Source organism: Candoia aspera, chromosome 9 (assembly GCF_035149785.1).
Source record: "Candoia aspera isolate rCanAsp1 chromosome 9, rCanAsp1.hap2, whole genome shotgun sequence".
Lineage (NCBI taxonomy): Eukaryota > Metazoa > Chordata > Lepidosauria > Squamata > Boidae > Candoia > Candoia aspera.
The window spans coordinates 14801947-14819154 of NC_086161.1; the positions used below are offsets into that span (position 1 = coordinate 14801947).

At 41.1% G+C, this 17208-nt stretch overlaps 1 protein-coding gene across 1 annotated transcript in view; it reads left to right on the forward strand.

The window, feature by feature from the left end:
- The window catches only part of ADGRA2 (adhesion G protein-coupled receptor A2), an 86231-nt gene that overhangs the window by 21532 nt on the left and 47491 nt on the right, over positions 1-17208 (forward strand). Inside the window, exon 2 of the mRNA XM_063311437.1 lies at positions 4852-4923. Within this exon, the coding sequence (XP_063167507.1) occupies positions 4852-4923 (72 nt within the window). The remainder of the gene's footprint in view (positions 1-4851; positions 4924-17208) is intronic.

Sequence of the window (17208 nt, forward strand, 5' to 3'; positions counted from 1 at the left end):
ATCCCCAGTGTCTCTAAAGACTGCATATTGATTTCTTGCTTCACTGAATTATAGGATAGATGAAAACTTAGTCTGGAGTTTGGGAATATTATGATTTCTCCAAACTACATCCTTGGCAAGGAGAGATGGGAGCAAGCCTGAGCCTGAACTGGTGCTGGCTTAACAAAGATGAGAGAAGGTCCAGAGTCTTCTTTCCAAGCTATTGAGATGCAGATTCTTTTTCCTGACTCTGGCGGCAGATCAGACAGAATTACAAGATTACATCTTGGCCAACTGGCTCCTTTCCTTTTTAGGGAGGCAGTCTGTTTTTATGGCAGGAACTTGGATGATCCCCAGTATCTAAACATGAAGAAAAACCTCTGTTCCCCCCTTAGGAACCTTTCCTCCCACTTCCACTGTCTGTGAAGAAAGCTCCAGGCTTTAAAAGGTGGATTACCTGTTTCACCCTGGTAGGGTTGCCCTTGACTAAGGCAGTGAAAGCAGGGCACTCTTGGCTTGGACCTTAGAAGGTTGGCAGTTTTGATAAGCTCTTCCATGGAGATTTCTTGGAAGCTTGAAAGCTTCCATGCTGTTTTTGTGAGCCTTCAGATAGTCTGATAAGGTTGAGAAACACTGGCACAGAGACTGTTGCTTTAATAAGGATTTGGATTTTCTTCCTCAAGTTCCAGTTGAGGTCAAGGAAACAAGGTTGAAGGGAAGACTGAGACCAGTCAGCTTCAAGGGGTTGGCCTATTTCTTGCTCCAGCTTAGAATGATAGAATGCTTGCCTATAATCTGATATGGCACCCTTGGTGTCCCACACATGGAAACCTTTAAGACACAAGGTTCAGGGCCAGAGGAAATCATTAACAAAACAAATTGGGAAAAGTGAAGGTTCGACTTTCCTATTGTTCAGACAGGAAATTCCAGGGAACTTGCCAAACAGGATGCCTTCTTCTGCCAGCTGCCCCAGGACCACCCCTTAAGCTGTGAAGTGGTGTTCAGCTTTATGCAGCCCAAGAAGTCATTGAAATGGGTTATCAGAGAATTCATATCTAAAGCTGAGCTTACAGTAACTTCACATATTACCACACTCCATAAGGGATGGTCCAGTTTGCCTTTAGTGGCAGCTTCTAAGGGTTGTGCCAGATACTGAATTTTTCATTACATAAATACACAACCGTTACTCATTTGAGGTCTGGGACATGCAGTAGATAGCTGTATGTACCATTCAAGTTGGGATCTTCATCAGGATCTGAGACAAGCGGAACTGTTACTCATTCTTCCCTCAAGTAGTTGTCTATTTCAACTGGGTGACTTTCTGCTGAAGAACAGAACATAAAATGTTTACATTAAAAGAAAAATGATATCATGGCATAATATGATAGTTGCAAACTTTATATGGAATGTGAGCGGATGTATTGGATGCTGCAGTGGTTAAGGTGTTGGACTAGGAGCGGAGAGACACAGGTTTTAATTCCACCCCCCTTAGCCATTGGGCCAGTCATAGTCTCTCTGGGCAATCTACCTCACAGAGTTGTTGGGGAGGAAAGTAGGAGGAAAGAACAGTCTCTGTGGCAGTGTTTCTCAACCTCAGCAGTTTTAAGATATGTGGACTTCAACTCCCAGAATTCCCAGCCAGCCATGCTGGCTGGGGAATTCTGGGAGTTGAAGTCCACACATCTTATAGCTGCTGAGGTTGAGAAACACTGCTCTATGCCATCTTAAGCTCCTAAATGAAAGGCAGGTTATAAAACAAAATCATAAATAAATAAACAGTATTATTAATAAAACAGTGGACTGTTACTTCAATGATTTGTATGTACTAAGAGTCAGTATGGTGTAGTGGCTAAGATGCTGGGCTAGAAACTGGAAGATGATGAATTTGAGTCCTCCCTTAGGCATGAAAGCCAGCTGGGTGACTTTGGGCTAGTCACTCTCTCTCAGACCAACCCGCCTCACAGGGCTGTCATTGTGGGAAAAATAGGAGGCAGGAGCATTAAGTATGTATGCCACCTTGATTTGATCAAAAATAAAGGTGGGGTACAAATCTAATAATAAATAGAAATGTAAAGAATACTAACAGCATATTCATTCTCTGGTGGATGGTTTTTCAGTCACCATCCATGGGTAAGAGAAAGGTATGAAACTGACGTGGTTTCCAGTAATATATGCTTTGAGGGAGAAGAATATGGGATCATTTCCCTCAAATGCTTGTCATGTCTATTGCAACAGAAGAGTGAAATTAGTAAATACACAAGGCATAATTTTATTACCTGCAATTCACATACTTCAGTTTGATTATTGTTGGCATGTTTTGTTTAATCAGATTGAATTCTTTGTTCTCCTCAAGCTCATGTTTGGGAGAATGTCTATTTCAAAGTCAAGTGTAGGCCTCTGGCACTAAAAGTTAGCCCCCCTGCCATATTTCTCCATCCCTATCAAGAAAATATTCTGCCATTGCACAGCGTTTTGTGTTTCTGGGGATTACCACTGTTGTGCCTATCATGTGGTATGACTGTGGCCTCCCACCACGATGTTTAAGTGCTAGAAAAGAGTTGTGAGATGTCTACAGAAAAAGGAGAAGTGTAATGAAAGAAAGAATGTTTTTTGAGAGAAAGTAAACAACAAACAAACAGAGAGCAATAAACAAATCACAAAAACAACCTACAGTAGTCCCTGTTCATTCCAGAGGTCAATCAAGAAAGGAGTATTAAACTCCAAGGGATACAGCACTAATCCTGGGGTTTGTACTTTCTTGAAGCTTCTATTTTTGCACAGGGAAGAAAACCTCCAGAAACGTGAAAGATTTCTATGAAGTTGTTACAATAGTCATTCGGTAAACATGGCTGCTGCAAGGCCTGTTCAATTAGAGTTTCCACGAAGGGAAGAATCTGGAGTGGATGGTGAGGTCAAGCCGTCAAAAGCTCTGCAGCTGTTTGGTGGCTCTCTTAGCACAAGATGTGCCTGCCAGGACTAATTGCTCATTAAAAAAGCTTTTTAATGAGAGCTGGAAGAACTGATGGGTGCTCCTTTTATTTTTATTTATTTATTTTTTTTCCTGGCTCCTTTCAGTTGGCAGGTTTTCTGCTTGCTTTGAGCTGAGGTCAAGAGCAGGCTGCTTTTGTGGTCTTCCAAAGTGTTTACTTTGAGACCAAGCATCCTAGTGCGGTCAAAACCCTGACTTAACTCAGGGGTGCTTGAACTGTGCACCCAAACAATGCAGGAACCCAAAGGGATGGGATGGACCAGGTCTCATGGCAAATGGGGCTGAATAGTGGGTTTTGCAGGCAGCTGTGTGGGAGGTCCTAATCCAGAGGCTTCCAGCTTCAGCTTGTACATGCTGAAAATGAGCATCATGAAAGGGAGGGAGATGGAGAACATTCCCCTAGGAGCAAGCTACATCTTTGAGAAAGGAATAGAGAAATCCATGGAGAAAAGATGCACCTTGGAATTGATTTGGCTCTTAGACTCCCAGTTGTGGGGCCTGATGGAGAGTTAAACAAAAACTGAGCTTTGGTTCTTGTTTTGACAAAATGGATTCTTGTTAGCATTTTGGTGTGTCTCCAAGCTGTTACTGGACTGGCCAACCAGCCCTTATGCCTGCCTAGAACTACCTACTGTTCAGAGAGAACTCTTGGTTATGACAACTATATATAAGTTTTTATATATCATCTGGATTCCTCAAATGCAGAGATGTTTTTCCTGATAGATTACCTTTCTCTGCACAAATGTCATTCTAGACAGAAATATTTAACATGGATATCTAAATACAAAGGTTTGTATTTTTCCTTAAGATCGTGTGTGTGTGTGTGTGTGTACATTTGTGTCTACATATACAAACCCATTCATATGTGGGTAGGTTTCAGAGTTTCTTTTTCTTCTTTCGATTTTGTTTTTTGGCATCCGTTTGTTTTTCTTCCCAGTTGTGTACTTTTTAGTGTATCTCATTTTGCAGTGTTTATAATTCCATTTATTAGATTATGCCTTTGTTACTTCCATTTTGCTTGGCTGTGCAAGCTGATGTCATTCTGGCAGGAACAGCAGTGATAAAAGTATAACCGCATCACTCAGCCACACCACAAACATTCCCGGCCAGTGATGGCGCAGGGTATAATAATGGATTTGGAGAAAGGGAGACATGAGATATACATTAAAAAAATTCCATTAACCAGCCAGTTCAGTTTAGATAAGGCCTTTCTCCTCTGATTCCTTCAGCCATGGGAAATGCATTGACACTTGGCCTCAGTCCTCAGTTTGTAAATGTTACGATTGCCCATGAAGCTGATGTGAAAGCAAAGCCCATACTGTCTGAGAAGCACTATGCAAATTGTGCTGTAAAGAACTGACAGCTAATCATGACTTCATCAGTTTGCGTTAGTCCCTGCTGTCTTTCCTCTAAACCATCCACAACCACCCAAAAGCACATGGGTCTGACTAATGCAGAAATGAGCAACATTTGAGGCCACCACTAACATGTGGGAAGGGGTGAGAGTAGCAACTGGGTCCATTATGCAAAAGACATGGGGCCATGTCATACACATAATAATAATAATAATTACATTATGGGATCCCCCCCTTTTTTTCTGGGGGGAAGGATACAATTTAGGCTGTTCTTTGTCTTCTAAACTGTAAGCATGACCTATTTTGGAATTTGGTTGGAAGCTGCACTGATGATTTTGGGGCAATTGTGGTTGAAGGGGTTATGTGGACTGCAAAAAGAGGATTTGGGATTCTGTGTGAACATTTAGCCTGTTTATCTATTCCAGAAGTAATAAATCCATCCGAGAGGACCACACATCTGTCCTGCCCCTTTGAACCCTGCACATATGGGCAACACAGACTAAATAACACCTTTCTCTCTTTCTCCAGGCTTTTGAGCAATAACAAAATAGCATCCCTGAAGAACGGCACTTTCTTTGGACTACATGCTCTTGAAAAACTGTAAGTATCAATCCTTGTTCTTTTTAAAAAAAACAACTTCTGGGCTACTAGTGATGATCTCAGGAATTAGTGACCAAAATGTAGTGAAAGTGAACTTGGAGTGGGCCCCTGTGTGCGCGACTGCGTCTACGTGTCTAGGTGCAGAAGTCATTGTATTTCCATAAGAACTGGAAGAGAAAATGTTTGGAAGGGCTTACATTTTTTGCGGTTTGGGTTAAAGCAGAAGCACAAGGTATCTGAGCCATAGCTGCATACATTCACTTTCTGCTATGATTCTAGTGCTTGTTGACTGGTGGATCTGCTGTTCCTTCTTAGTGTTTGTTGTGCCTTATTGTCCATTGCATGTAGGCTGCATTGCGTCTTTCTACTTTATCCACAATAAAAGACCCTAGAGTCAGGAGAAGGGTTTTCTGCCTCTTGCTTCACTGAAACTTTTAGAAGAACTAACTGTAGCATAATTCTTTGGCAAGAATTATATACAGGTAGCCCAGAATAACAGAGCAACAGTACTGGACCACATCGATCAGTAAAAGTAATAACTCATTACACTACAAGTTGCATCAGAAGAAATATAGTTCCAGATCATGGGAAGTCATGGTTCCACTGTATTCTGCACTGGTCAGATGTCATCTTGAGTATTTTGGACACCATGTTATAGCAAAAATGCAGAGAAAATGCAGCAGATATACAGAGAAGACAATGAAGATGGTCAGAAGACCGAGAACTAAATCTTGTGAGCAGAAACCAAAAAAAAAAAAAAAAGGCATGTGTTTAGTGGGGCTGTGCATCCTTAAAAAATAGTTCAGACAATAAATGCCTCAGAGCACAGCACTTTCCTGATAATCATCAGATCAACCAGACCCTTCTCAGGCTTAAACAGAAAAACAGTGTTGCTGGCTTGAAGACTTGCATTAACATTAATGAGATAATGTTGAGTCTTGAGAAGACTGAGAAGGGACATGATAGCAGGGCTACAGGGCTACAGCAGCATCTTCTGCAAACTGCAATAATGCTAGAATGATAATGCATGCACAATGACATATTCACACAAATGCTGTAATGGCATACCTGTGTCAAGTACATAAATCATGACATTTGCTTGATTACATCATTGTGCATGTGTGGTCTTTTGCCCACCCTTGCAGACGTCCATGGAAAGCTAGGACTCTAGCTTTTTCTATCATCCCACTCTTCAGGACTCAGAATAATGGTCCTAAATTGCAGAAAGCCAGATTTGTCAGGAAACAAATTCCTAATACTAACAGTATTTCAGTAATGGAACTTGGTGCCCAGAATAGTGGTATGCTCCCCTTTGCTGAGCAGAGGTCTGTCCTAGATACTGTAATTGGGATTCCTGCTCAGAGCAGGAGGTGGATGGATTTTGAAACTGTGAGATAGAATCAGCGCTGAATCATCTACATAGGTTAGCCTCCCAGCAATGGATTGAATGAATTGGAGTGCATAAGTTTATTTTGGAGTGAGAATTGTGTTGATATGAGCCCCTTATTCAGGTTTAAGACCCCAGCAGATTAGAGATTTCAAGCATCTTTGGGGTACTTGCAGTATTTATAGATCTACCAGCAGATCCTAAATAAGACACTCTTAGACAACAGATGATCTTTCAAAAGACTACTTTTCCAGGCTGTCCCAAGTTAAATCCCTTATCTAAATTACTTCTCCTGAAAGCTATTCTCGGCCTTAGTGGATCATTCTTTCATTTAAAGGATTTAGCTGAACCACTAATGTTCCAGGAGAGATTTGACACAGTTGAACCTATGAAATCTGGAAAGACCCCCCCCCCCCAGGCCAGATTGCATTAAAAAAAAAAAACATAAAGACAGTTTGGATCTGTATTGTTAAGAGACTGAACTTCAGAAGGAAAGGCAGATATGAATCAGTCTTTTGAAAGAGGGGCCCTTCCCTTATCATTCTATAAGGTTTATATAATAGTTATTTTGAAAACAGGAAAGGACCTTACAAGTTGTGTGAGATATTGCCCAATATTCATGTTAAATATAGACCAAAGATTCTGAGTACAACTTTGAGCTGAAGACTGAAGAACACGACTATCAATAATATATATAGTTTATACATGCCCACATATACACACACACAATTAAAACATTTCTATTTCCTCGTATAGGTTTTCTCAAAACCTTGACTTTTATAGTGCTAAAATTGTGTTTAATTATACATACACACACACAAAATCTTTTGATTGCCCACAACATCAGTCAGAATCATGTAATGATGTCCATGCTACTAGAGAAAGGCTACCTCCTGCAATTCTACTAAGACAGCTGCACTTGAAGCCTACTCATTCTCTCCTTCTCCTACAGCAGTTCTTTTAAGAGTTCCCCCCAAAAGTAGAAGAGAGGGAACTTCAGTTCCTGATCACATCAACCTCTGTTTTGCTCTTGAGATACAGGGAAGCATTCCACATGAAATAAAGCAAGAGCATTAAGAGGAGGCTGATCTGTGAGACCGATCATGAAAGCAACTTTGTCAGACCAACAAAGTCAACGTTCTTATCTGAACATGAAAGACATCTCTGTGGTTCAGGGCTTTCATAGGGAAAGATTTATGTCTTCTTGTCCACTTCCCCCAAATATGGGTTTAATCTGTACGTAGGTATGTTGGGGGTGGGTGAGAAAGGAGAACTCACACTGAAGGGGTTTTGTTTGGAGATGCTGACTTTAAGCGAATGTCTTGTGTTCCCCACTGGCAAATGCATGACTGCAGCTTATTATACTGCTTAATGAGGCCTGAAAGTGCAACCTTTTCTGGGTTCAGGGTTAGATGTGCCAAAGGAATATTCGCTGATGTTGGAAAGGGGATCCTTGAAAAAACTGGTAATAATTCAGGCACAGACTGACTAGATCTGACTCTGACTGGAGAAATGAATTGACTGGAACCTGCTTATCCTTTAGATTTTTCACTTCTCGGCATGTATATGATGTTTATTTCTTGGCTAGAAATAAAGGTTTAACACATGCTACTTTAGGTTAAAATACATTTTATAAGGCACACTTTGTGATCATATGTATTTGCAAATGTGAGTTTATAGCTGAAATCCCCTAAAGGAAGCATTTATTCTTATTTTTTATTTTTCTTGTATCAATCACAGCTTAATGTAGACATGAAATTTAGGAATGAACATATGCAAAGTGACATGAATAGGAAAGAGGCCAATGAAAGAGATATAGGAAAACTAAAAGTAAATATCTGAATGCTACACAGAAACTTACTTCACTACGTATGGGTACATTTTAAGATTCTGAATAGGTGGAAGCCAACAGCAACAAACTTTACAGGAGTCTTAGACCAGAATCAAGTAAATCAAGCCCTACCTGTAATGATATGCATCCATATAATTTGTTACATGTATATCAGGGTTAGTGAGACCAGTTCCACAACAGCATACTTGCTGTGACCCATCCTTATGAAAAGCGAGCAAAAGGCACAAGCCATTTTCATTGCTAAGAATTTTGCTCACGCATATGAACTAAAGCAGGAAGTGTCCCTGGGCACTGACTTGTATGTCGCCAGAATTGCATTTGGGAACTGTAGTCAAGACTGATTGCATTTGGGAACTTTGCATGCACACATGTACATGACTGGAAGTGGAGGGGGTGGTTTCCATAAGCAGATCATGGCCGCAGTGATTAAGAAAACGGAGTAGGGACATGTAGGTATTTTTCCTTCTAATAGTAGGATCAGGTGAGTAAGTGCCAGTAGGGGCTGAAGTCAGACTTGGGACACGAAGAAGAAAGAGGGAAGGATGAACTTGCCCAGAGGAGATGTAGGATAGATTACAAATAAAAATAAAATGATTCACACACACACACACACACGAATTCAAGATTCAGTATCGCTTGATATAATTGCAGCTCTGTTCCTGGTTTGCAGTCTATGTGGGATGCCCCTAAGGGCAGGGACCTCTTTGCCCTGCTAAAACTGTGAAGCTGAGAGTTTATTTAATGTTCTTTCCATCTCCTTTTCCTTTTCCTTTTGTTTTTCTTCTTTGTAGTTCAGAGTTATCTGCATCCCTTGAGACTGGAACAAAGCTCTCATTAATGGCAAGGGATTATGGCTTGCCCAACAGGGAGGCTGCTCCGGAGGGTAGTTGTTTAGAGTTTCTGACTATCCAGGGCTTCCAAGGGAAAGTCTTAGCAATTTGGAACTCTCTGGCAACTTCCCCCCTGACATTGCTAAACTGGAGAGAAACCCCCACCCCAATTTTCATGCAGCTCCCACCAAGTTTTATATTCACTTAGCTCAGACTTGACCCTTTGCATCCCATTCTCCAATGTCCTGTTGTTGTTGTTGTTGTTCTCTCAGCCTAAAAATCTGTATCTAATTGGATTGGACCCCTGGGCACACAACATCTCTTTAAAATTTCATTGGTTAGGGATCTCTGAACAAACAGCTGACCCCAATCCCAGTCTGTTCCAAACGGCATTAACCTCATGGTCACCCCTGGAATGTTCAAATTATGGGGGGAGACCAGAGTTGCCAGTCAAAGGGCATTGCTATTACCTCTAACGCTACCCATCCCCACCCTGGATTATGGCTTGGACATGATGATGGTAACGTTCTGGGGTGTGGCAGAATGTGGTAGAATGGCAGGAGCCACAATTGGCACTTGCTTCCTCAGGGGGGTGCGTTACAGCTGCAGAGGGAGACTTTGGAGAGGATGATTAATGCACAAGCTCAAGGAATTTCCCAGGAGTAAGTCATACACATGTATCAATCCCACTGTTCCCTTTCACAGTAATTAACATTAGGCAGAGTGGAATAAGTAATAGTAAGCCAATGGATGTCTCATTTTTCCCCACCCTGCAGTATTTCGTATCCATCCTAAGAATATATGTCTTTACACGTTTTGTGACCAGTGGTACAATTCAGTAAATTTAGAAAGGGGGGCACCATTTTTTGGCCAGGAAATACAAGTGGGAAGGGCCAGGACAAACCCACAGCTTGATCTAATTCTATGTATTTTTAAGCATCCTTACAATTAAAAGTAGTTAATATAATCTCTCTGGTATATTTAGTCATTTTCCCCTTTTACCACACTAATGGTGGCAGCCTGGTACAGAACCACAGCTTCTGCCTCCCCAGTTTAGACTCTAGACTAAACAGCCTTACATTACCTCTTTAGATAATAACGTGTCTGATTTCCCAAAGCAGTTAAGAGGGAGGTGGCCAGGCAGAAGGAGCTTAGGAAAAGAGGGTGCCATCCAGGCTGTGATGGGCAGAGGGACATATGGCAGGAAGTGCAAGTCAGGCCTCTTTCAGAGAAAGGGGATCAGAAATCTCAAGCTGGTCCTCATTTCTAGCCCTCAGTCTTTTTTTCCAGGTACCAGGAAGCAGAACTTCAGAAGGCCATGGGCCCTAGTTGGTGCTGGAGCTGATATTCCAGCTGTTCTCATTCATGACTTGATCATGGCTGAGAAGACAGACAAGGCATATGCTACTGAAACCTGGATAGAGATCTTGCTTGCATATTACTCTCCCTCCCCTGTCCAAACCCTGCCCTGATGGTGCTGTTACATAAGGTATGAAGCCATTTCCAGCAGATTTTTCCATCTTCCTGCTGATGAGATGTGAGAAGGTGTGCCTGCTGCAAATGTTCTTGCATTGTCTGTGCAGTATGTGTTACAGAAATGGCAACCACATACTCTTGACAACAAAGGTCACCGCTTGTTCTTTTTAAAAAATAATTACTGGAGCACCTCACTTCAGGGTTAAGGGGAAAAGGTTGCTTTCCTGGAGCGTATTCATTTACTGCTAGGCCTGGGGTCTGTGGCAACAGCAAGGAGGGTCAATTACTGCCAATTGAGATGATGGCTTTGTATCCCAGACACTTCTGACAAGACTGCACCCTGTTAACCACTCTGCTTGGCCTTAATAAGCAGCCAGGGGATGGGAACTTAGCCTCTTGCACTAGGAACCTAAGCTGGGGCTTGAACCCCTGACCCAGACAGAGGAGGGAATGTCTGTTTACCAGCCTTGCATTGTGCTGTCTCAGTTGCACCTTGTCCTGGAGCAGTGAAAACTGCTTATGATGTGTGACCTTTCTCCAAATGATGAGTTCTCATCTCCCATGGACTGGTCTGAGAGAAGGTGGCTTAGAATTGGTAGCATTTTTCAGGTCTTAGTTGTCCTCTTGGACTAAAGCATAGCGCAGATTTTTAGAAAGGCCTGATGCTAATGAGACACCCAGTTTTTCATCGAACGTCCTTTAAATATTGGGATGTCAATTATTCCACTTTAAAAGGGGAAAAGAAATGATCCTGTTCTGTGGTATTTTATGGATAAAATCCTGGAATTGCCACTTGGGTTGAGACTCATAGATTCACAGACCAGCCTTCCCAGACTGGTGCAGTGCTGATATGTTGAGTCTAGTGGTCCCAGAAAAGTTTTTGGGGGCTTGTCTTCTTATGCATCATATAATGCATACAAATAACAACTATCTATCTATCTATCTATCTATCTATCTATCTATCTATCTATCTATCTATCTACCTACCTACCTACCTACCTACCTACCTATCTATCTATCTATCTATCTATCTATCTAGTCTCATGACAAGAGATAGGAGATAAGAGATAAGAGATAGGAGCTTCTCCAGCTGGAGAAGCTGGAGAAGTACCAGGGCCTGAAGGAGGATCTAGAGAGGATGTGGAAAGTGAAGGCCAAAGTAGTCCCAGTGGTGGTAGGAGCGCTCGGGCTGTGACTTCTAGGCTGGGAGAGGGGCTCCAGCAGATCCCAGGAGCAACATCAGAGCTCTCTGTCTGGAACAGTGCAGTGCTAGGAACAGCTAAGATACTGGATTGAACCCTCAAACTCCCAGGCCTCTGGTAGAGGACCCGAGGTTGAGGAAGACACATACCACCATATCACAGGGATGAGAAGGGAATTTTTCTATCTATCTATCATCTACCTATCTACCTACCTACCTACCTACCTAAACAGGGCCTTTCTTCCAGTGTTATCCACTCTGGAATATGACCATCTGCTAGAGATAAAGCTCCAAACTGAAGGGAGTGTAAAGGCTGTCTGAAAAACCTTGCGTTCACTTTGGCATTCAATATGTCACATTACCATCCTCCCACTTAAAGGCATTTTATAAAATACATTTTTAAATATCTTGATTTAATTTGAATGGGTATGTCAAGTATTGAAAACATGTTAATTTTGTTTGTCACCTAAGGTGGCTTTGCACCCTAGATATATAATTATTTCCTGTAAATCTTTTAAAAGAATAAATAAGACCTATTCTTTCTTTAGATATCAAGCAGAACGTAAGTATTTTAAATAAAGATTTTCAATGAATGGATAAGTAACATCTCTCTAGATAGGTAGCTAGGTAGATCTTGTTTGTTCATTTAAAGAATTTGTTTAAAATGTTTATATATAGTCTGACATGCAAAGATTATCTAGATTGCACTCTTCCTCTTCAACTGTATTACATTTCCCAGCATCTGATTCTTTCCACACATGATGGATTATAACTACCATTGTTGCCAGCTAGCATAAGAAAAGTGTAAGACTAGTGTGGCTGTTCAGTCCAAAGGGAATCCAGCATGTTGTTTCCCACCTTATGGTGTTTGGGGCTATTTGATCATTAGCCATGCTAGCTGAGGATGTTAGGAATTGTAGGCTAGCCACTTTGGAGAGCAAAGTTAAGCCTGATATAACCAACACATACACAATAATTGACCAGGCTTTGTTCCAAAGGAAAGCATTTGAGAGATGGAGCACCCCCTTCTACTTAGCTTTGTAGGTCACATTCCTAGAATCATACAGTTGTGCCTTTTACTGTAGGATGTAACATTTATACTTGAGGCATCCACAGGTTCATTTGTAATGTGAGATGAAAAGCCAGGCATATCATTTCCAAGTGACGCATACATACATTTTTTTAAATGAAAGCAATCAAACTTGGCCTTACATAGAATCCTCTGTCCAGCTTCTTTATAGTTTTGCTGTGGTCCCTGTAATATTGACATGGATCAGAACAATTCTGTAGAGCAAGTATTCCCAGGACATCAATTATGTTTGGCTCAGTTTAGAACACTGAACTCATTTTCCTACATCTCCCTTTCTATCTTCCCTTCTTCCAAGTGTTTGGAGGAAATGTTGCATCTCTTGCCAAAGACAAAAAGAGAAGGCAAAGGATTGAAGGCATATAAAATCAAAGAAATTGATATACAGTTGCATTCAGTGGCACAATCAGGACAAGATCCATAGGCTTGCTTAGAAAAATAGGTAAGGGGGCTCTCCAGCTGTAGCACACCTGTCCTATTACATTCTGTCTAGAAGTCCAAGGTCTAAAATTAGCATCAAGTTTGCACATTGTACCTTTATTCTGGACATCTTTGGTACTCAGGCCTTCTTTGATGTTTCCATGATATACTTATATACACTGATCCCCAAGGTCTTCCCTTTTGTCTTTTCCTTAAAGCTGTAGGAAATCCTGTCCTGTCCTCCCACCCCTTGGCAACACAAATCACAATTATTAGAGGCCCAGATTTGGCCTGATAGTGCAGAATATGTTAAACCAGCATGAGATATTTATTTAATTTATGTATTAAACAAACATAATACAGCTGCCCATATAAGTTTGAGGACAGCTTAGTAGAACAAGTAAGAATCACCAGGTTAGATCAATCTGCCATAGAAATCTCTACCTCATTCTGCTGATGGGTTTATGGCTTCGTATTAATTTTTTGGAGCTCAATCAATTTGGCTCAAACTAAAGCATAATGTACTTTAAGAAGAGCACCATAGAGATAGTATGTGTGAGAGGAGGGGAGATCTTCATTTTGGGAAACTAGTGAGTCCATCAAGGCAAGTTGTTCCCTTCCACCCCTTAGGGCTTTTCAGAGCAAACATCCCATGGTGTTTGGCCATCTGCTGTGATGGAGGAGAATAGAGCTAAAACACACAGAGAAAATGCCAAAGTCAACAAGTCCTTCAGGCTGGAATGAAGTAGAGACGCGTCGTGTGGTCCTTGTTTCTCGGCTCAGCCATTTGCAGTAGCTTGAAGGCATGTAACATTCAAGATATGGAAGAATTGTTCCTCTGTTGAGCAAAAATGTGGACTGGCATTGGCCTCCTGGGTGCCCTGGCTACGTTTCGCTTTCCAGAAAAATTGGGCAAGGTTTGGAATCAGCTGGAGTAGTTGCAAAACTACTTGGACTTTTTTATTTGTTACTCTTATTTATATTATTTATTACTGTAATTTTATATTGTATATTTTATTTATTGTATGGTTGTTGTTTTAATTGATTACTGTAAACCGCTCAGAATCCCCTAAAGGGAGGAGATGGGTGGGGACAAATTGGATAAATAAATAAATAATAAATAAATAAATAAAAATGAAGTGCCCAATGAAAACTGTTCAAAGTAGTTTTGTGTGTGTGTGTGTGTGTGTGTGTGTTTTTTCCTACCAAGTCTCATTCAGTTGGATGAATGAGACTGTCCGTTAACATTTCTTTTCAAGAAGAGAATTCCAGTGAAATTCTATTGGTGTAGCATGGGGTTCATGCGCTTATTTAGTTACAAGCTGGTCAAGTGTTGTGTGTGAATGCCCTGTCTTTGTGCAGTCATCCTTCTAGTGGGATATACTTTCCCTGACTTCCCATGGTTCAGTGAAATCCTATTGGAAGAAAGAGCTTCTGATAGAACTCCTACAATGGGACTTTTTCTTTGTGATGCTTTCATCACCACTCAGGTGGAATTGTTGAAGAACCCCTCTTACCATGAAGAATTTGGAGAAAACCTCCACACACTGTCTCTGCCCACAGGTTTGGTAAATTTCAAATGGCCATTTCTGGTTGTGTTGTATTGAATGAGAAAGCTTTAGCAATACATTTACAAATAATGCAACTGAATACTGTTGCAGAGTGGACCAGGGTATTTTATCCTACTTGAAAGACAACGGCAGCTACATTTCTCTAGGTGGAAAGAGCATGCTTTCCTTTTGTTATTCCATATGTGCATCTTGCCAGATAAGAGGTTATAATAGTGCCAGGTGATATGTGACCCCTCCCCCTACATTTTATGTTTTGTAGCTTCTGAAGCCCTCTCTGATCACACAATGGTAGGAGATAGTTCCTTCCCTTTTCTGATGGGACAATCATGACAAGTCTAGTGCACCTTTCCTCATTTTGGTATCTCCTAGATAGGGGCATCTACAGGATGGGTCCAGAAGATCAAGATGATAGTCACAATCACAGGATTGAAGCTGCAATCTTGACTTCTTTTAAACCCTCCCTGCAGACACCCCAGCTCAAAATGTGCTAGATTGCATCTCCCAGCATTGCTAGCCTAACTGAAGTAGGTCATCATGGGGGAATGATGATCACCAATGACAGTACAGAAAACGTGTGGCTGCAGTCACCACAGCTAAAGGTGATACAACCAGTTAGTGAAGCCAAGGGGCCAGTGACAGTTTCACATTGGCATGTTGCCTTTGGGATGATGCAACTTAGCACTATCTGTTTCTTTCTGACTCAGGGCCCATATAAAGCTCTGATAATGTTCAGTGGCAAGGCTATGCAAAAGTTCAGGAATCTGAAAGGGAGCACATGCATTTTCACAGAACTGTACCTTTCATTTCCCCTCTACTGTTTCAGTGGAAGTAATATACATATCCCCAACTTTTTCAGTTTCATCAGCCAGGAGGGGTAGAAATGTAGGAAGGACATGGTGGGGAAGGTTAGAATACACAGGTAGATGTGTGTATTAGATTCCTTGTATCTGGGGCACACTGTGGCAATTTGCCCCTGGAAAGCTGATTCCAACATGCCTTTTTGAATGCAGAGAGCTTTCTGTTTTTTACCTACTCTGGAATAGTCAACCACATAACCTGGTACACAGTTTCATACATGCAAATCACTGTTCGTTTAACAGTGAAATTTGGTTTTAAGTTGCATTATCCCACACCACACCCACGTCTGGGATCACTTCAGCCAGAACAATTTCTGTTCCATTGCAAAGCAAATGGCATTTCCTGTTTGCTAATTACATCTTTCGAAACATTAACCCACTTGTTCTCTCAATAACTGCTGTACATCTCCGAGCCAGCTTTCCAGACAAAATCCTTTTTTGCATAGTAAACATTGTGTCATTGGATCCTATGTGTCTGAGAAGAAACTTCATTAATTACCCTAGAAGAAGCTACAAATATTGCTCCTGAGTTATGCCTTTTCTCCCAGTTCAGTTTTTATGATTCCATGCATATCTATATATCTGCATCAATATCAAAAAGTACTATGCTTCTTGACAATCAGAAAAATCCTTGAAATCATCCTAGGGAGGAATTGTGTTGTTCTGCACTATGTCCTCTCCTTGTTCCAGGGCATTCTTGAAAAGGAAACATGATGATAGAAGAAGACTGCTAATTTTATGAGTCATTTTACTGTTCATTCTTGAAAAGGCTACCAGGGAAAACATAATCCCAAGTGTTATTTTAGAATTTGGGGTTTCTCCTCGCACTCCTGTTTCCTGGGCAGTTCCTTCAATGGACAAAGAACCCAGGAGGAAAAAAAATAAAATAAGGGAGTCTGTAAGATAAACGTTCTGTGTCTCTGACCTCTTAAAAAGATGGAGTTAAACCCAGATGTACTTAAAACAGCATTACCAAACTTAGTTGGAACTCAGTTAAAAAACTTTGGTTGCACAGGGTTGCTCTAAGCATATGTAAGCTTGCATCCAGTCCTTTAATTCTAAATGCATGTCTTCTGTAACCCAGATTCTTGTTGGGAATTCTGAGAAACTCAATATTCAACTCTCCCCACCCAGGACTTTACTAAGTAAGCAAACAGCTTCCTTAAGCAGAGATCCTTCCCCAGTTTCTGAGAGGCGGTAAAAGCATAATCACGTTCAGCTTTAATGCATGGCTGGAACCTATGGACCCTTGCTTTAACCTATAGTTAGAGGCCGCTTTTTGTAAGCTGTTGCCATGTTGTTAGTGGTCATCTGTTTCTACTCTTGCTGTTTGTTTGTTTAAACTTTTTTTAAAGAGTGACATTTGAAAGGAATATAGTCTTCCAAACATGGAGCACAGTTTAGAATCACAGCATACATTCAGCCTTCTTTGGAAGAAGGCAGGAAATACACTTCTAAAAACTCATCAGTGAACAAATAGTCATCAAGAAATTGAACCAGAAAAAGCTGGAATGGAGCAAGATGCAATTGCTTGGGCATTCTACCCCTCAGGGAAACCTTACTGAAGAAAAAACTGGGTACTGCAAGTTGGTCAAATCAGACAT